This window comes from Puma concolor, chromosome B4 (genome assembly GCF_028749965.1).
Source record: "Puma concolor isolate L17-30 chromosome B4, mPumCon1.1.hap2, whole genome shotgun sequence".
Classification (NCBI taxonomy): Eukaryota; Metazoa; Chordata; class Mammalia; order Carnivora; family Felidae; genus Puma; species Puma concolor.
In genome coordinates this window covers 65,244,170-65,264,435 of record NC_141673.1, presented here as the reverse complement: position 1 = coordinate 65,264,435, position 20,266 = coordinate 65,244,170, and the positions used below count along the sequence as shown (strand labels likewise).

Here is a 20,266-nt window from a genome sequence, read left to right as displayed (position 1 = left end):
CAGCAAACAGTTTCAGGGCTGATTTATCTGAAATAGTATGGTTGTAGGAACTACAAACCCCTGCAGGGGGTTAGGTTTTCCTGTGTGTTTAGCCTTGAGTATTGAAAAAGGACAAAACACAAAAGAAGACAAAAACAAGCCCATTGCTTAGACCATAAAGCCTACATCTACTAGCTTTTGTAATTTCTGCCTTTTGAGAGGTGGATTGTTCCAAACACTGTTTCATGGCTCTCAAGTCCTCTACTCCAGCTCCATCCTTTTGCTAACTAATGAAGCTTCTCAAGGTATGTGTCCCCTTAATGGTTTTTAACTAAATTTCCATAGTTACACTGCAGCATTTTCCATATTAATATCCAACATTTATTTAGTGTTTCCTGTGTGCCCGGAGTGGCTCTAATTTTACATGTATTAAACTCATTTAATCCACAAAACTTTACGGGACAGGTAGTATTACTAAACCTGTCTCCTTATAATATAATGTCTCTCCCTCTTAATAGAAAACAGTGCACCAGAAGAGCCGAAGAGGTGCCACCACTGGCTTGACCAGTTTATGTAAAAATTTTTAACATTTTATGGGGTGCCTGGGTGGCTCAGTCAGTTGAGCGAGCAACTTCAGCTCAGGTCACAATCTCATGGTCTTTGAGTTTGAGCCCCACATCAGGCTCTGTGCTGACAGCTCGGGGCCTAGAGCCTGCTTTGGATTCTGTATCTCCCTCTCTGCCCCTCCCCTGCTCATGCCCTGTCTCTCTGTCTCAAAAATAAATAAAAACACTAAAAAAAAAAAAAAAAAAAAATTAAACTGCCACCCAACGTTCAAAAAAAATTTTAACATTTTCCTTTTTGAGAGAGAGAGAGACAGAGTGTAAGCCGGGGAGGGGCAGAGAGAGGAGACACAGAATGTGAAGCAGGCTCCAGGCTCTGAGCTGTCAGCACAGAGCCTGATGTGGGGCTCGAACTCACAAACTGTGAGATCATGAACCTGAGCTGAAGTGGGACGCTTAACTGACTGAGGCACCCAGGTGCCCCGGACCAGTTTATTTTGGACAATTGCCTTTGGCTCTTGAGTGTTAGGTTATTTTATTTCACTTTACTTCCTGACTTCTAAAGTCAAAGACCTGTCCATCTGGTTTATAAATTCTTACTACTCAGTACCGTGTGTGGCGTAACCAAGCCTTCTTTTTTTCTTCATCTGCAGTTATTTCTCAAGGTTCAGAGCAGTGGTGGGTACAGCAGGTGGCACTTCCATGAGAAACAAGTGTGGTGGAAATACTTGTGAGCGGCACGTTGCACAACATAGTATCTAAGCTTAAGATGCTTTACAAGTGGAAGAGGAGCTGAAGTGGATCAGTCCATCCATGCACAGTTTGAAGGTTTGTGTACAATTTAGTTTGTTTTTATGGTAACATTTTTTCAGTCCATCCACCCCCTTTTGCCAATCAGCATTTGTTAGGCATTCTGAGTTCAAAGGAAGAAACAGCCAACACAAAAAGAACAGTAAACTTACAGCCAGCTTTCTAGACTTTAATATTCTGGATTCAAGAATGACGGGCGCTGGGTTTTGTTAATCAGGAAAGGCTGATGTCTGAGAACCTCTTCGTGGTTCCTTACTTTTACAGGACACTTTGCTTTTCTATGGTAGATGACCTTTTGATTCTTTGAACAATTCTGGAACAAGGCTTGAATATTATATTTTCCCCAATTTTGATAACAGGAAGATAAGCTTAGAGAGATTTGGGTAATTTGCCTAATCAAAAATCTAAAATAAGGTCAGACACCTGTTTTTAAGTTATAATGGGTAGTCAACAATGTTTGCTGAATGAAAGGCATTAGCGAAATGTTAGTGAACTCTTTGAAGTGTCTGGCAGAGTAACTCTCAGGTTTTAAATCACATTATCTAGTCTTGAAGGTCAAAACCAGGACGGGGTCTATCCACTAAATCAGTTTCCTACGTCGTGGAGATCTCAAACTAGTAAAACTCCAGAACATCCGGGGACTTTTGTCAAGCACACACTAAAAGATGTATCATTTGTTGTCTGTTATCACAATAAAGCCATAAAGTAGTATTTTGCAAGGAAACGGATAAAGAGACAAATCAGAACAATGCATAATCCCTTCTCCAGAAAGGTAGAGACACATTTGAGAATGTTTTTAAGTTTTTGTAATGCATTAAAACGACGGCGTAACATTTTACAACGCTCCCTTCTAACAGCTGGGGTAAATCCGTTTCAGGTGCCCGCACTCAAAACACCCTGCCGGCATCGTGGGTGCGTGTGTGTACGTGCGCAACCAGTCTTTGGAGAAAATCCTTTCGTATGGGATAAAGGATGCAGCTCAACGCAATTGGGGTTAAAAAGAGTCCCGGAAGGGGCGCCTGGATGGCTCAGTCCGTTAAGCGTCCGACTTCAGCTCACGATCTCGCGGTTCGCGAGTTCGAGCCCCGCGTGGGGCTCTGGGCTGATGGCTCAGAGCCTGGAGCCTGCTTCCGATTCTGTGTCTCTCTGCCCCTCCCCCGTTCATGCTCTCTGTGTCTCAAAAATAGACGTTTAAAAAAAAAAAAAAAAAAAACAAAGAAAAAGAGTCCGGGTAAACTACGAGAAGATGAGGAGGGCAAACTTCCACGCGTCAAGTCACTTCTCTCTACAAGACCCGAACAGGTGAGGTGTGGATCAAGGCCAAGGACGACCGTTCGGGACCCGATCACCCAACCCAGACCAAGCAGCAGCTGAGCTCAGAACGACGCATCGATGAGAGCGGCCCCGCACCGAGCGGCCTTCCGACACCAGCAAGCTGTCGCGGGTCTCCGAAAACAGAGGTGAGGGAGGAGTGAGGGCAGACTTCCTGAAGCGAAAAACGACTCCGGGAAACCTTTGGCAACTATCGCCGGAGTAGCACCTTCCGGAAGTGCGCTAGGCTTTCGGAAGAAACCCGGCACAAGATGGCGGCACGTCACGTGAGCAACGCGGTGACGTAGGACGGCGGCCCGCGCGGAGGGACCGCCTTAACTTCACCCCCCACGCTCAATTACTCAGTTTTGCCCCCCTCTCCTACCCCGCCCCCGGCCTGGTGTAGATCATGCCGCCAGTGGCGGCCCTGACTGCCGAGGAAACGGTAGCCTAGGACAGTTGGCTGTTAAGTGACACAGATTCTCCCCGCTCCGCCTAATCCCTGGGAGAGGCACATACCCCGCCGCGTGAGGGCGTGGAGAAGTGGGTAGACAATTTCGGATCCACCTGGGAGGGGGGAGTGGAAGTTCCCGCCCCGGACAGCGGCGAGGCGGCAGCCACAGGTAAGCAGGGGGCGGGGGTGCGACGCGTTCCCGTGTCCCTGGGCAGCGGCAGGGCGCGGGGACTAGGCGTCGGAGGGGACGCCGCGTCGGGTCTCGCGCCGGTTGGGGGTCGCGCGCGGCGGCTGCGGTGGGGGAGGGGCGCGGAGGGCGCGCGGCGGAAGGGGGAGGGGCTGCCCGCTGTCCCCGCGCCGAGCGCGCTTCCGGTTCTCGTGCTCGCCCGGCTGTTTCCCCTTCAGTCGTCAGTCTCCCTTTGGCCCCCACCCCTCAACCAAAATAAAACCGGAGACCTCCCGCCGGGGGTGGCTTTCGCTTCTGAAGCGGCCCGTCTGCGGCCCTAGGCGAGCGCCCTCCGTCGCAGGTCTAGGAATGGGGCGCGGAGGGCAGTGTGGCCTTGGCCTCCGAGCGTTTTCCGCCCAGCTGCCCGGGACCGGTTTAGGTCCGCCAGGGATCCCCCAGAGCGCTCCGGGCGCCCTCGGCGTGCCAGGCCCAGCCGCTGGCGGTGGAGGGTTCCAGAAACCGCCCTTGCCTTCGGGGAGCTTACAGTTGAGTGGGGTACAGTAATGACACAGACGGACGAAACGGTAGCGGAAAGGTGGAGCTGATGAGCGAGATGGAGGGTGTGGGGTGATAGAAGCTCCTCTTTTTATCTTTAGGCAGGATCAAAGCGAGGAAACGGTCCTTTTGATTTTCTCCTTTATCGCAAGAAACAAAGCATGAGATCTCCCGGCATCAGCTACACGGTGGAGCGTGCAGCGTAATCTGCTCTAAAGTTATATTGTCCGTGTTAAATGATGGTTATTTGGTTAGCTTTTGAGGAGCAGTGGGCTAGTACCGGTTCCCTCAGCTATCAGAGCATTCCTGTGAAACCTGTCCTTCAGGGAGAAGTGGCCTAAAGCGAAGAAGCAATTACCATGAATGTTTGCGGAAATTTTTTTCAGTGGTTCCAGACCCGGAAAAGAATCTCTTAGGCTTTTCTGCTCCCTTAGGACACGTCTTACTAACAAAGTAAATCGAGGTAAAGTCTGGATGCTCACAGACAAGAGTTCAAAGCCACGGACATGAGATGCTGGGTGTAGTTCTGGGAGAAGGCTGCGAAACACACACTGAATGGTGTTTTCGCTTTTCTTCTTTTTCCCTGAAAGTGAAAATCCTCTTTCTTCGGATTTCTTTTGGTTAGCGAAATCAGGTATTAGTGTGGGTTTTTTGTAAAAGTGAAGTGATGGAACACACATTTTCAGTAAGCAGGGGGATAGCTGTAATACTCCTTGAGAATACCCTTCTGAGGCTTTTTCAGCATAGTTTTGGCAAGCATCTTTGTCAGACTGACCTGGGCTGTGATAAGAGTCCGTATGTTAGGTTTAGGTTGCAAAATGCATTTTGTCTTGAGAATTTCATTACCGGCAGAAATAAGCAGGTTCATTAAAATGCTCCTTTTCTGATGGAGTTTATAATGTGCAGTTACCTCGGTGTCCCAGCTGGAATCAGTACTGTTGTCCTTACGCTGAATGTGTTTGTTCTATGATTTGTAGTTAATCCTTTGAGGTTCTGTTTGGTCTGCGATGTATACAGATGTATACATCTGCACAGTACTGTTATGTCACCAGTAGGTGGTAGTCCCGTCTCAACATGCTTTTTCTTCCCATATCATCCTACTTAATTATAATGAATTTTTAACTCTAAAGTAGGATGGTTTTTTTTTTATTTTTTTTTAATTTTTTTTTTCAACGTTTATTTATTTTTGGGACAGAGAGAGACAGAGCATGAACGGGGGAGGGGCAGAGAGAGAGGGAGACACAGAATCGGAAACGGGCTCCAGGCTCTGAGCCATCAGCCCAGAGCCCGACGCAGGGCTCGAACTCAACGGACCGCGAGATCGTGACCTGGCTGAAGTCGGACGCTTAACCGACTGCGCCACCCAGGCGCCCCATAAAGTAGGATGTTTTCTTGTGTCTGAATTGTCCTGAGTCTAAAGCTGAGTTGAAGTAATTGTCTGAATATGTATTTTTTTTAATGTTTATTCATTTTTGAGAGAGAGAGCGAGCGAGCAGGGGAGGAGTAGAGACAGGGAGGGAGACAGAAGATCCCAAGCTGGCTCCATGCTGTCAGTACAGAGCCGAAATCAGGAGTCCGATGCTTAGCCTACTGAGCCACCCAGGCATCCCTAAATCTATTTCTTTAACCATTATTTTCATCTATAGCTAGATAAACCCCAACTAAAGACATTGATTTATTCACCTTTAATAAATATGCAAGGTATTAGTGCTGTGTTGGGACAGGATATGATCCTTAGCTCCCTAGAGCTTGCATTCTGGTGCTGTTCAGAAAACAGGCCGTTACAGTACTGGGATAAGTGCCATGAGCAGAGGGGGTAACATGTTCTATGGGGAGGTAGCCAGAGCTTCTAGACTTGTCTGAGGGAGTAAAGAAAGTTTGCTTGGAAGAATAAATAACTCAAAGGAGTAGGCCACATGAAGAGAAGAAAAGGAGTGTCTTCTGGCAGAGGGAATGGCATGTGTGAAAGCCTGAAGGTGAGAGAAAGCAAGGCAGACACATTTGAAGATCTGAAAGAAGTGCAGTATGACTAATAGGAACAGTTTTGAGGGGAGATCATGAATTCACTTGTGGAGATGTCGAGCAAGAGCCTTTTTGCCCTCAAGCTTATCATAGTTCAATATTCTCTATAGGTGAGGAAGCTAAGACCCTCTTCATTCATCAAATGAGATTACTAACTGTATTTGTTGATGTTTATTGTTTACTGCATACATGAGGGTCTCTGCTGGGTAGAGCACGCATTCACAGGATACAGGCCCTGTCCTTAGGCACCTTAAGACTGGGGGAATCAGACATGCCAATAAACAGAATTCCCACTGTTAAGTAACCTCGTTAGAAATAACCGCAGGGCACAGTGAAGTAGGAAGAAAGGACCTGGAGCAGTTGGGAACATAATGTTTGAGATGAAACTTGAAAAGAGTAGGTGTTTGCCAGATGGACAGATTGACAATGTGAGAGGAAGAGGGGCAGTGTGGAATAAAAACACAAAACAAAAAAACCCCCATGGGTTTTGGATTAAATAGTTACGGTTTCAGGTCTTGTATTCACATCTTACCATGAGATCCATAGTAAATGATAGTTTCCTTGAGCCTCAATTTACTTATCTCTCAAATAGGGCATTCAGGAAATGATACTTTAAAAAGCTGTTAGTTTAGTGCCTAGTGTATAATATTCCTTTCTTTGCAAATTTTCTTAAAAGTACCCTGCTTTTTACTTACATTTTTTTTTAAACGTTTATTATTGAGAGAGAGAGAGACAGAGCATGAGCATGGGAGGGCCAGAGAGAAGGGGAAACGCGGAATCCAAAGCAGGCTCCGGGCTCTGAGCTGTCAGCACAGAGCCCGACGCGGGCTCGAACTCACAAACTGCGAGATCATGACCTGAGCCGAAGTCGGGCGCTTAACCGATTGAGCCACCCAGGCGCCCCTCTTACGTTCTTTATATGTCAGCAAGATCACAGCCTGCTGCCTTTTCAGTTCCCCAAATTCATTCCCATTGATGGCACTTTTGAAACTGTGTTTCACTGCCCCCCTGTGATTCTGCCCTACTTACCCTTGTCTAATGTTAAGCGTCCATCTGCTGCTGGGGGCTACTTTCATGGAAAATGCCTTTGTACACATACAGTTTATTCTGTGTTGAGGAACCAGTTTTTAACGGATGGTTAATCTTTAATTTTAGGAATAATAGTTCAAAAGTGAGTAAAGATTATACTCTTTAACATTAAACATATAGTATGTATTGTTTACAATGAGAGGAACTATAAAGCTGTTTTCATTTTGGAAAAAAGATTAGTTGATTCCTCTTTATTTTTTTTTATTACAAATAAAGTTTTTTGTTTTTTTTTTAATGTTTATTTTTGAAGGAGAGAGAGACAGAGCATGAGTAGGGGAGGAGCACAGAGAGAGGGGAGACACAGAATCCGAAGCAGGCTCCAGGCTCTGGGCTGTCAGCGCAAAGCCCGATGCCGGGCTCGGATTCACAAGCTGTGAGATCATGCATGACCTGAGCCGAAGTCAGACACCCAAGCGACTGAGCCACCGAGGCGCCCCTCCTCTTTATTTTTTTATTTTTATTTTTTTTTAACATTTATTATTGAGAGAGAGACACAGAGCATGAGCAGGGGAGGGGTAGAGACTGGGGGAGACACAGAATCCGAAGCAGGCTCCAGGCTCCGAGCTGTCAGCGAGAGCCCGATGCGGGGCTCGAACTCACAAGCCGTGAGATCATGACCTGAGCCGAGGTCGGTTGCTTAACCGACTGAGCCACCCAGGCGCCCCAATTTTTTTTTTTTTTTAATTTTTTTTTTCAACGTTTATTTATTTTTGGGACAGAGAGAGACAGAGCGTGAACGGGGGAGGGGCAGAGAGAGAGGGAGACACAGAATCGGAAACAGGCTCCAGGCTCTGAGCCATCAGCCCAGAGCCCGACACGGGGCTCGAACTCACGGACCGCGAGATCGTGACCTGGCTGAAGTCGGACGCCCAACCGACTGCGCCACCCAGGAGCCCCGCGCCCCAATTTTTTTAAAGTTTATTTTGAGAGAGACAGAGACCTTGTGAGTGGGGGGAGGGGCAGAGAGTGAGGGTGAGAGAATCTCAAACAGGCTCCTCACTGCCAGCGCCCAGCCCACCTGGGGCTTGAACTCAGGAGACCATGAGATCATGACCAGAGCCAAAACCAAGAGTTGGATGCTCAACTGACTGAGCCACCCAGCTGCCCTTAGTTGATTACTCTTTAAAAAATTATAGAAAGTAGGCTATCTTATTTTCCATAGGAAATGTGGTTGTAATAATTGTCCAAAATCTTATTTGCTGACTGTAGTGGTTTTTACTAGGAAATGTGTGTTTTGTTGATTGTGTTAGTTTCCATTAGAGGTAGGGTTTCTTAATGATACTGTTATGGAGGAAAAATCAGTGAGTCACAGTGAAACAGAAAAGTATCATTTCCAGTAATTTAAGGTTTTTAAACATCTTTTATAGTTTCTTTCAGTGCTTTAGCACTATACATTTTTTTTCTGCATTCTAACTTACGTCTTCTGAAATGGAGTGTTAAAAAAGGCATTTTAGGGCTGCCTGGCTGGCTCAGTCAGTAGAGCATACCACTTTTGATCTTGGGATGTAAATTTGAGCCACATGTTGGGTGTAGAGATGACTTAAAAATAAAATGCTTAAAAAAATAGAGGCAGTATGTAGAAAATAGATCATTCCGTTTTTGATGCTGTCTGTATATTTAGTCCACGGAGATACCCTTGTATCAGTGGAGATTAAAAACCACTATGCTCTTCCTAAAGAAGGGACTGTATGTGACCTTAAAAGCAGTTGAAGAAACAACATAGGAAGGAATAGATGAATTTGCCAAAATTAAAAGTTTTAAGGTAATCGTAGTTAAATCACATTGGAAAAATATTTACATCCACGTGATAGAATGAAATTTATATTAAGAAATATAGGCTAGGGGCGCCTGGGTGGCGCAGTCGGTTAGGCGTCCGACTTCAGCCAGGTCACGATCTCACGGTCCGTGAGTTCGAGCCCCGCGTCGGGCTCTGGGCTGATGGCTCAGAGCCTGGAGCCTGTTTCCGATTCTGTGTCTCCCCCTCTCTCTGCCCCTCCCCCATTCATGCTCTGTCTCTTTCTGCCCCAAAAATAAATAAACGTTGAAAAAAAAATTTTTTAAAGAAATATAGGCTAAAAAGAAAAACTAAAATCTGGTAGATGGATGGACAGATAATGTGAACAGATATCTCACACAACTAATAGAGAATTAAAAGAAATGTAAAACAATATATTGTTTTTCACCTATCTGCTTTTTCATGTGGTTCTGATAGAGTGTAATTCCTTCCGAAAACTTTAAACATTCAAACTCTTTGATCAGGCAATTCTCTTTTTTGGAATGTATCCTATAGAAATAATTTTAATTGTGGAGAAGCTTTATGTACCAAAGATATCAATCACAATATTGTTTGGTAAAAAATTATGAATCATATCTATTCACTGGATGGAATATTGTGTAGCCTTTAATATGTTTCAGTTTTCTTTTCAATTTTTATTAATATTTTTATTTTTTAGAGAAAGGGGCACAGAGTGCAAACAAGGGAGGGGCTGAGAGAGAGGCAGACACAAAATCTGAAGCAGGCTCCAGGCTCTGAGCTGTCAGCACAGAGCCCGATGCAGGGCTTGAACCAACGAATGGTGAGATCATGACCTGAGCCAAAGTCAAGTGCCCAACCGACTGAACCACCCAGGCGCCCCTAAATATGTTTCAGTTTAAAATCTAGAAAATACTAGTGATAAGTGGGAACAAGATACAAAATTATACGTAGGGGAAGTTTACAACTTTTGTTTTCATTTACTTAGAGACAGCACAGTGGGGAAGTGGCAGAGAGAGAGAGGGTGAGAGAGAATCCCAAGTGGACTCCGCACTGTCAGCACAGGGCCGGACGCGGCACTCAAACTCCTGAACCTGAGCTGAAACCGAGAGTTGGATGCTTAACCAACTGAGCCACCCAGGTGCCCCAGCAGTCTTTTTCTAAGTGGTTCTCTTCCCATTTGACATATCCCATCTCTCATAACCCATTCATTCTCATTCTTACCAAGCCTGCATATCCTGTAGTTGATTATCTAGATCTTTAGAACCTACTTATGTATGGTGTTATTTACTTAGTTCAGCTTTTACTCAGTGAATTCTCTGTAAAGAAGTATATGTGCAATGAGAAAACTGTTCCCTAGACTGGAGAAGGATGCTTGTGTCCATGGATAGGAAGACTATCATACTTCTTTTTTTTTTTTTTTTTAACTTTAAAAAAGGTTTATTTAATTTTTGAGAGAGAGACAGAGTGTGAGCAGGCAGAGAGAGGAAAACATAGGATCCAAAGCAGGCTCCAGGCTCTGAGCTGCCAGCACAGAGCCTGATTTCAGGGCTCAAACCCATGAACCATGAGATCATGACTTGAGCTGAAGTCAGACACTTGACTGAGTCACCCAGGCACCCCAGAAGACTATCATACTTCTTGAGTGGGATAACATTTGAAAATGTAGTCACAATGATTTACATGTATATGTGCCATTTATTAAATTTTAACATGTTCATGTGGGTCAAAATTTTAAAAATGAAAAAGAGTATGCAGGGTAAAGTCTTTACTATCACTGTTCCATAGCTACCAATTCTCTTCTATGGAGACATCCATGTTGCCAGTTTTTATACAACTATGCAGTATGTTATACATATTCTATAGCACTTTTTATTTGCCATTTCTTGAGATCTTATAGTTAGATTTCTACACAGAACAGAGCGTCAGAACATACTGAGTCTGGATAAATTGAGCTCAGCCCACAGCATAGAGAAGCTTCGTCTGTTCCTCTGAAAAAGTACATGTTTAGAAAAGAAATGTCTTAGGATTTCTTGAAAATGAAGTTAGGAAGCATCTTTTAACTGACTTTTTTCCTCTTATAGTTGATTATGGAAGATTCCCACAAGAGTAACACTTCAGAGACAGCACCGCAACCGGGTTCTGCAGTTCAGGGAGCTCATATTTCTCATATTGCTCAACAGGTAAGGCCTTTCCCAACCAAAATACTGAGCTAATTAGGAATATTTCATAAAAAGAACCAAGCAGAAAGAACTGTAAAACGTTGAAATGTATGGAAGGAAGGTAGATTGGATTTAAAAATCCTGTCAAGATCACTCAGTTTTATTTTCTTTCATGTGAAGTATATTTAGTGTTGTTTTAATATGTATATACTTCTCAAAACTTGAAGAAGTAGATTTCATTTTACGTGGGGCATGATTGTTTAGATTTTTTTCAGACTGATTTTGTTGCTTTGTGAGAAAAATGAAAAATTAACTGGCTCTTTGAGCTAACTTGAATTAAGAGGCAAACCATCTTTAATTCAATAGATTTATTATGGATAGATAGGAAATATTTCTGCTTAGCTGGAAAACAGGCGTGTATACGTAAGAGAACTTCAATTGATAGGCATGCATATTATAGAATTGACATTTTACAAATTTCAAATTGATCCATGCATCTGATCCATTTCAAGGAAACAACTATTTGTTGTCAGCGATAAGATTTGAATTTTCAAGCAAAAATTAGAATTTTGGAAAACTTGTATTCACAATTGTGAGCTTGACAGTTTTCCAGTAGTTATAGACTTTTTAGTTGCAAACTTGTGTACAAAATCATGCATGAGTATAAGATTTGGTCAAAGTACAAGGTAGACTAATGGATTTTAATGTTAACAGAATATGCAGTGCAACGTTCAGAGTGTACATTGCAAACAACCTGTTTAGTTTTAATGTGGTATCGAAGAATATCCACAATTATCTGAAAAGACTATTAAAACAGACTTCCTTTTTCCAACTACATGTATGTGTGAGGCCAGACTTTGTTCATATATCTCATCCAAAACAACATATGGCAACATATTTAAGGTAGAAGCAGCTAAGAGAGTTCAGCCATTTTCTATTAACTCAAACATTAAGGTAATTTGCAGAAATATAAAACAATACCATTCTCTCACTAATTTAGGGGGGTGGAGTTTAGTTATAGAAATGAAAACATTATATTAACGTGTAATAGATTTATATTATTTTAAAATAAACTGGTAAATATTTTTAAATTTTTTGATTTTTTTTTTTTTTTGCTGTTGTTTACTTATTTCGAGAGACAGCAAGGGAGGGACAGAGAGAGGGGGAGAGAGAGTCCCAAGCAGACTCTGTGCTGTCAGCATGGAGCCCAACGTGGGCTCGATCTCATGAACCGTGAGATCATGACCTGAGCCAAAATCAAGAGTTGAATGCTTAACCGACTGAGTCTTGTAGGTGTCCCTTGTTTTAATTTAAGTGTAAGTGTTAGTAGATTAAAAGCCCATAAAATAAGAATTTTGTGGGGTCCTCAGTTTTTAAGAGTGTTAAAGGGTCTTTAGACCAAAACCTTTGAGAGCCAGGGCCCTAAAGGGTTATTAATCCTTCCAGCTTGATGTATCCTTCTACATTATTTGGCTGTATCTGTGTGGAATAGTTATATCTACTCCAGAAGGTGCTGGAAAAACAGTTATGGAGTCTTTCAGTTATCTTTCTGTTAATAGTGCCCTCCACAGAGATGTTTAAATTTACTTGGCTTACGTGTGTATTTCAGTTATTTTGGTGAGATGTGAATGTTTTTCAAGTTTCCTTAGAAGCATATTTATAGTGTTGTAGAATAAGTACATTTCCAAGTGATTAAGTAATTTTGTAGTGATTTTGAAAAATAACGTGACTGACTTTATGTTAAAATTCTTGTGGCTTGACTACTTGATTAGACTCTAAATATTGTAAGGAAACAGTATCTAATACAGTAGTATCGCAGTGAACAGAAGTCTCTGCTCTTATGGAAATTACATTCTAATTTTGAGGAGACAGGCAATAAAACAGATACCAGTTCATAGTATGTATTGTGGAGACTGATAAAACAGGGTAGGAGGGATAGGGAGCTGGTGGGGACAAGTGGACTTGCCTTTTTATATAAAGTGGTCAGAGAAGAGTAGTAGAAATAACTCTTCAATTACATGGACTAACAGTTGTAAAATGCTGAGACTGATATGTACTTGGCACGGTTAAGGAACATCACGGAGGCTGGTGTTGTGGCAGATGAACGAGGGGAGAATGACACAAGATGAGGCAGAGAGGTTTGGAGTGGGAAGGGGAGTGTCAGATAAGGTAGGCCTTGTATGCCACTGGAAGTCTTTTGGCTTTTAATCTGGGTAGGAGGCTGTTGCAATAATGCGCATGAGAGGTGATAGTGACTTGAACCAAAGTGGTAGCAGTGGTGGTAGTGAGATAAAGTTAGATTGTGGATATAATTTGCTTGTGAAACCAACACTTTTTACTTTTGGATTACGTGTGGATTTTGGAGAAAAAAAAAAAAAAGAAATTGAGATAGACCCTGTAGTTTTGGGCTTGAATAACTGGAGGAATGGAGTTGCCACTTAATTAAGATGGACAACACTAGAGCATGTTTTTTCTTTTGGAGGTAATATTGGCAATCAGGAATTTGGCTTTTAGGCGTGTTAAATTGGTGATACTATCTATATTAGTTTTCTGTGCTGCAAAACAAATTACCACAAGTTCAATGGCTCACAAGAACACAGCATTTATTTTTTTTATTTTTTTTTAAATTTTTTAACGTTTATTTATTTTTGAGACAGAGAGAGACAGAGCATGAACGGGTGAGGGTCAGAGAGGGAGACACAGAATCCGAAACAGGCTCCAGGCTCTGAGCTGTCAGCACAGAGCCTGACACGGGGCTCGAACTCACGGACCGTGAGATCATGACCTGAGCCCAAGTCAGCTGCTTAACCGACTGAGCCACCCAGGCGCCCCGAACACAGCATTTATTATCTCACAGTTTCTGTGAGGTCAGAAACTTCTTAGCTACGTACTCTGGTATTGGCTGGGGCTGGGTTCTTACCTGTGGGTTAGACTGGAGAGGAATCACTTCCAAGTTCACTCGGGTTGTTGGCAGAATTCATTTTGTTGCAGCTGTAGGACTGAGAGCTTCGGTTTTTTGTTGGCTGGAAGCCACGCTCAGATCTTAGAGGTCATCTGCAATTTGCTGCCAGGTGGCCCTCCCCATGCGGTTCACAGCATGGCAGCCTGCTTCCCTTACCTGTGTCAGAAGGGTGAGAATGAGTCGGCTAGCAAGACAGAGTCTTTTATGATACCATATAATATAATCAATGGAACGATATCCCATTCCTTTGCCATAAAATGTAACGTAATCGCGGGAATGATACCCCATTTTCTTATTCTGTTGATTAGAAGCAAGTTGCAGGTCCCTCCCACACTCAAGGGGAAAGGATTATTCAAAGGCATGAATACTGGGGCGCCTGGGTGGCGCAGTCGGTTAAGCGTCCGACTTCAGCCAGGTCACGATCTCGCGGTCCGTGAGTTCGAGCCCCGCGTCGGGCTCTGGGCTGATGGCTCGGAGCCTGGAGCCTGTTTCCGATTCTGTGTCTCCCTCTCTCTCTGCCCCTCCCCCGTTCATGCTCTGTCTCTCTCTGTCCCAAAAATAAATAAAAACGTGGAAAAAAAAATATTTAAAAAAAAAAAAAAGGCATGAATACTAAGAGGTGGGGATCATGGGGGTTACCTTAGAGTTTGTGTAGATTTGTCCAGTAGGCAGTTGGATATATATGGTCCAGAGTCTAGGGAAGAAGTCCAGACTAGAAATGTAAATTTAGGAGTTGTGGGTATATAGATTGTATTTATTTATTTATTTATTTTTTTTAATTTTTTTTTTTTTTTCAACGTTTATTTATTTTTGGGACAGAGAGAGACAGAGCATGAGCGGGGGAGGGGCAGAGAGAGGGAGACACAGAATCGGAAACAGGCTCCAGGCTCTGAGCCATCAGCCCAGAGCCCGACGCGGGGCTCGAACTCACGGACCGCGAGATCGTGACCTGGCTGAAGTCGGACACTTAACCGACTGCGCCACCCAGGCGCCCCTAGATTGTATTTAAATTCACAAAATGATTTCTGGCTTCCACTTAGGATACAGAAAGCTGAAAAGAGTATTGCTCCCATCTTAAAATAAGAATGAGCTGTAATGTACAAAGTCATAATTTCTCTTGATCCATCAGAGGTGGGGTGTAGGCCTGGCTAATCTGTAATGGAGCACAGGAAGAAGACAGGGCTGTCATACAAGGGGAAAGGAGAATTCAGCTAAGTTTTTAATGAATTGCTAAAGCCTAAATGTGGGCTGCATGAGAGTATAGAATCTTTGAGAGCTGCAGATACATGGTAGATAACCCCCAGCTGTTGGTGTTTCTCCAAGGTCCTCCCAACGGTTTCTCTTGAGAAAAATTGGGGAAAGCAAGGGAGGCCACAGAAAGGCTCATTAGGTGGTACGGGCCTGCCTGGACCCTTTTCTCCCTGTGGAAAACAGCTTTAAGCCACTGGGGGAAGGGGATAAACTCCATTTTCCATTGTGGCTAGGAGGAATGAAAGGAAAAAAAAAACAAAAACCCATAAACCTTGAGAGAAGGGGAGGAAACCGTTCTGGGTTTAAGACCTTTAGTTTTCCTACTACTGGGAGAAAGCCCAACCCCTGAGACCCAGAGATACAGGGCTTGCCTGAGACCGAGCCAGGATAATGGAGAACTTCCCTGTTCCCTGCTAGCAAGTAAAAGCAACAGCAGGTCCTGGAGCCTGTTTCCGATTCTGTCTCCCTCTCTTTCTGCCCCTCCCCCGTTCATGCTCTGTCTCTCTCTGTCGCAAAAATAAATAAACGTTGAAAAAAAAAAATTTAAAAAGCAACAGCAGTTGCCCAGGGGAGGGGCAAGACTGTGGAGAGAGTCTCTGGGGAAGGTGCCCAGAGAAAACCTAAAGCTGAGGGTGGAGCAAGAACATTGAGAAAACACTCTGGGCAAACCAGCTCCCACCCTAAGCAGAAGGTGGCACTAGAGGAATTTGAAGCAGATAGTACACTTAAGGTAATCCTAACAACAAAACCCAAGCCCAGCCCAATTCCTGAATAGATGACTCAACCCTTCCCCTCAGTCCCCCAACTAACAGGTTGGAGAAGAAGAGCCATACCCATTTTTTAAATGTTTGTTTATTTTTGAGGGAGCGAGGGAGCAAGGGAGGGGGGCAGAGAGAGAGAGAGAGAGAGAGAGACAGAGGGTCTGCACTGAGAGCACAGAGCCCAGTGTGGGGCTCCATCTCAAGAACTGTGAGATCATAACCTGAGCCGGTTGGTTGTTTAACCGACAGAGCCACCCGGGCGCACTTAGCCATACCCATTTTTATACTGTTTCCTCAGTCTGTGTTGTTTTATACATGATGTCCATCATTCAGGCAAAAATTATGAAACATGCAAAAAATAAGAAAAAATAATCCACCGTTCAAGAATCAAAATAATCAATAGACTGAGGATGACATAGTTACCAGAACTGTTGACAGTGAATTTAAAAATACCAATGAATAGGGGCGCCTGGGTGGCTCAGTTGGTTAAAGCATCTGGCTCTTGATTTCAGCTCAGGTCATGATCTCTCAGCTCATGGGATTGAGCCCTGAATCGGGGCTGCTTGGGGTTCTCTCTCTCCCTCTCTCTACCACTCCCCTGCTCGCTCATGCACATGTACCTGCTCTCTCAAAAAAAAAAAAAAAAGACTTAAAAAAAAAAATACCAGTGAATAACATAGTAAAGGCTCTAGTGGAAAAGGTGGACAACATGTATAATGGTAAATTTCAGCATAGGAATGAAAAGTATATGAAGGTCAAATGAAAATGCTAAAATTAAATTTTGATATAGATGAAGTATATTTTAGGACTACTTGTTAGCAGATTTAACATAGCCAAGGAAAGAATCAGTGGACTTAAAGATAGATCAGCAGAAATTAAACACACTGAAAACAAATAGGGGGAAAACAGACCAGAGCATCCAAGAGCTGTGGGACAATATCTTTGTAACATAAGTGTAATTTAAAGTCATGAGACTAGATGAGATTACTGGGGGTCTTGTATACTCATAGATGAGGTCAGTGGATTTGACTGGGGTAGGTTGGTCAGTGAGGTTAAGAGGAAAATCAAGAGAAATTAGAATCTTGGAAATTAAGAATAAGGCGATGGTCTAATGTAAAATTCTGCTAGCATGTCGAATAAGGAATAAAAAGCAACCCTTACACAGTCAGTCTTCATTATTCAAGGATTCTGTATTTGCAGATTTGCCTACTTGATAAAATTTATTTGTAACCCTGGAATCAATCCAGGACTTCTCTGGTCATTAGTATACATGCCCAGAGTGGTGAAAAAATGGAGTCATTTAATGCACACCATTCCAGCTGACATCGAACAAGACGCCAGTGCTTTGTCTTATTTTAGCTCTCATACTATAAACAGTTCTTTTTGTAGTCTAGTTAGTGCCATATTTTTTGCATTTTTTTGCTTTTTGTTGGTGATTGTGCTGTTTGAAATAGCCTCCCGGAGTTGTACTGGGTGTTGTCTAAGTGCAAGGAGGCTGTGATGTACCTTATGGAGAAAATATATGTGTTAAATAAGTCTCATTCAAGCATGAGTTGTAGTTTTGCTGTTCTTGGGTTCAGTGTTAATGGATTAACATTATATATACTAAAAAGGTATCTTTAAACAGGAACACTGGTTATATGTTGACCAGTTGATGCAAATAAGGTGCCCAGGAGCTTGCAGGAACCTACCTCCATATTCCCTCTGGAGCAGTGGTTCAGTATTTGCCAATTCTGTGCACATGCAACTTTATAGAATGTAACTACCACAAATAGTAAGAATTGACTATTTAGCAACATGAAATTTATTGACAGCCTTAAGAACTATTTCAGTGGGGGGGGGGGGTAAAAATCTAATTAGATCCAAGAGAACATGGAAAAAGAGAAGAAGAAAAGAATTGGACACTCATTGACAACAAAATTAATAGACAACTCCTTTGAGGAGTTTTGTTGCAAAGAGGGCTAAGAAATAAAGTTGCTGGAGAGGTTTGTAGGTCATGGGAGCTTTGCTTTTATTATTACTTTTTGAGATGGGAGGAATACCAACAGTCTGTTGGTACACTGATGTGAATGATACAATAGAAGGGAAAAATTTGATGATATAGGAAAGAGAAGTCAATTTTGGGATGAAGTCCTTAAGGAGAGGGAACGAGATTTAGTCTACAGGTGGAAAAATTTATTTTATACGAGCACAGGTACGTCATTCATAGTAAGAAAGAAAGTAAATAGAGTAGGTGGGTAGATTGGGGAGGAGATACTCTGAAAGTTTTCTTTTGATAACTTCTTTGTTTTTCAGTGAAATAAAATGCTTTGAGAAGATAGGAAACAAGGAGAACATGTGAAGTAGTCTGTCTGTTGGGACAGTGAGAAATGTAAATGGACTACAGATGTGTAGCAGAATTGCTGGAGATCATTAACAGTACACTTGAAGTTTTTTTTTTTTTTTTAATGTTTATTTTTGAGAGAGAGAGAGAGAGACAGAGCACGAGTAGGGGAGGGGCAGAGAGAGAGGGAGACACAGAATCTGAAGCAGGCTCCAGGCTCTGAGCTGTCAGCACAGAGCCTGATGAAGGGCTTGAACCCACAAACTGTGAGATCGTGACCTGAGCTGAAGTCGGACGCCTAACCAGGCAAGGCACTCCATCAGTCCACTTGAAATTTGATCATGAATTTAAAGTGAGACTGTTAAATTCCGTTGTGTATTTTTTCTCCAGTCCAGTTCAGGTATGGTTTGCATTCAGGTTACACGCGTAGAGTAGGGGAGTTAACAGGGTTGATATTTAGTTAAGGACTACAATGAAGAAGGAAGAGACAAGGGCATTGATGGTGTGCGTGATACAGTGATTATAATGCTGGGCCATGAAATTTAAGCTGTATAAGGAAGGAAGTAGGTACTTGATAGTGTGAAGAGCAGGGGAAAAAATAGTAGTAGGCTCATGGATTATAGGTTCGTGTGGAGTCCCAAGAATTGTTGAGCGTCCAAATAGTAGAGGTAATGAATTGGAAGTAGGTGATATCTCAGATAGATACTTGAGTTTGAGAACAGGATATTCCTGCACATGGAAGAATTGTCCTGCCCAAAATGCCTGTTTAGAAACCTTGTAGGGTATGACCACAGGAGCAGGTAGCTGAAGAGGGTGGAAGACAGGGTTTTGGAGAAGAATAAAAGAGGTCTGGGTGTGGAAGGTTACTGGATGTTGCATATTGAGAATACCACAGATTATATCAGGAATAGTATTAGAAAGAATAGGTTGGTCTGCAGGCTAACGTCTTAAAGAAATGAGGGGACGTGACTGCCATAAGGATGGTCTGTTGCTATGAGCCTTGAAGTTGGACGCTTTTAGGGGAGGACTTTGAAGGGACAGTGGTCTGGAAGTACTGATGAAAAGCAAAGGGAACACACACCCTATCTGTAGGCTTATGGTATGAGTGAAGGAGAGAGCTATAGGAGAGGTAGTGTTCTTCAGAAGAGAGCTGAGGTTCAATTTTGGCAGGAAAGTGAAGGGGAGGGACTTAGTAATTGGTGAATTTCATTTAATTACAAAGTATATGTAGATTGAGAGGCAGTCTTGCCTGATAACAAGAATGATGGAAGCGTTCAGAAGACCTGGTCTGAACTCTGGTTTTGTTACTAAGTTACTTATTTAGATTTGATGTTCATCATCTGGAAATTAAGAGTGTCAGACTTGGTGATCTCTAAGGTCTTTTCCAGCTCATAAATATCAGTAATTCTCATGATGTAGAGAAATTTGTATATTTTAACTGGGTGTGAATGGGGAAAACAATGATGATAGTGACAGCTAACATTTATTGAGTGTCCACTGTGTGCCAGGTGCATTTCTAAGCATTTTACATGTTTTAATATCTTTAAACCTCATGTTAACCTACTGTCCTTTATAACCTCTACACAGCTAGTAAGGCTAGAGACATGATTTCATTTCTAGCAGTTTGACTTCTGTCACAGTTTGGGTTTCCTGGGAAGCAGACCCTGAGATGGAGATTAGCGTGTAGGAGGTTTATTAGGGAGTCTTCCTGGGATTACAACCTGTGGAAAGTAAAGGAAGAGAAAGAAGCAGGATTGGGCGGGAGGAGAAGTGGGACTGGGATTCAGTCTCCGGGAAGGCCTCAACTGACCCCCTAGAGAGAGCTTTGAAGCTGAGATAGCTCTTCAGAATTAGGGGAAGGGAGCAGCCAGGGCTTTATATCCCAGCATGCACCAGTCATTGGATCTTGACCGACCTGAGAAGGGGTGTGTGTGACCTCAGGCAAGGTGACTCATCAGCCAAGCCAGTTCCTAAGAGGGCCGACAACTGAACACTGTCTGCTAGCAGCTGTACTCCAGCAGCTGGGGAATAAGTCTTTTTACTAATGAAAAGGGATCTGTGAGTTGCATCATAATATCCACTAAAACTCCAGAGTCTGTTGTCTC

The 20,266-nt window shown here is 43.1% G+C and overlaps 1 protein-coding gene across 7 annotated transcripts in view; it reads left to right on the top strand.

Moving 5' to 3' along the window:
- Positions 1 to 2,988: 2,988 nt before the first annotated feature.
- The window catches only part of ATF1 (activating transcription factor 1), an 82,107-nt gene continuing 64,829 nt past the window's right edge, over positions 2,989 to 20,266 (top strand). For 2 of the 7 annotated variants that reach the window (XM_086713400.1, XM_086713399.1), the window contains exons 1-2: positions 8,698 to 8,711; positions 10,787 to 10,885. In XM_086713400.1, coding sequence (XP_086569526.1) covers positions 10,793 to 10,885 — 93 coding nt within the window. In that variant the 5' untranslated portion in view covers positions 8,698 to 8,711; positions 10,787 to 10,792. Of the gene's footprint in view, positions 3,287 to 8,697; positions 8,712 to 10,786; positions 10,886 to 20,266 lie in introns of those variants that run through there. The other 5 variants (XM_086713401.1, XM_086713403.1, XR_015253631.1 and 2 more) reach the window with 5 other exon arrangements.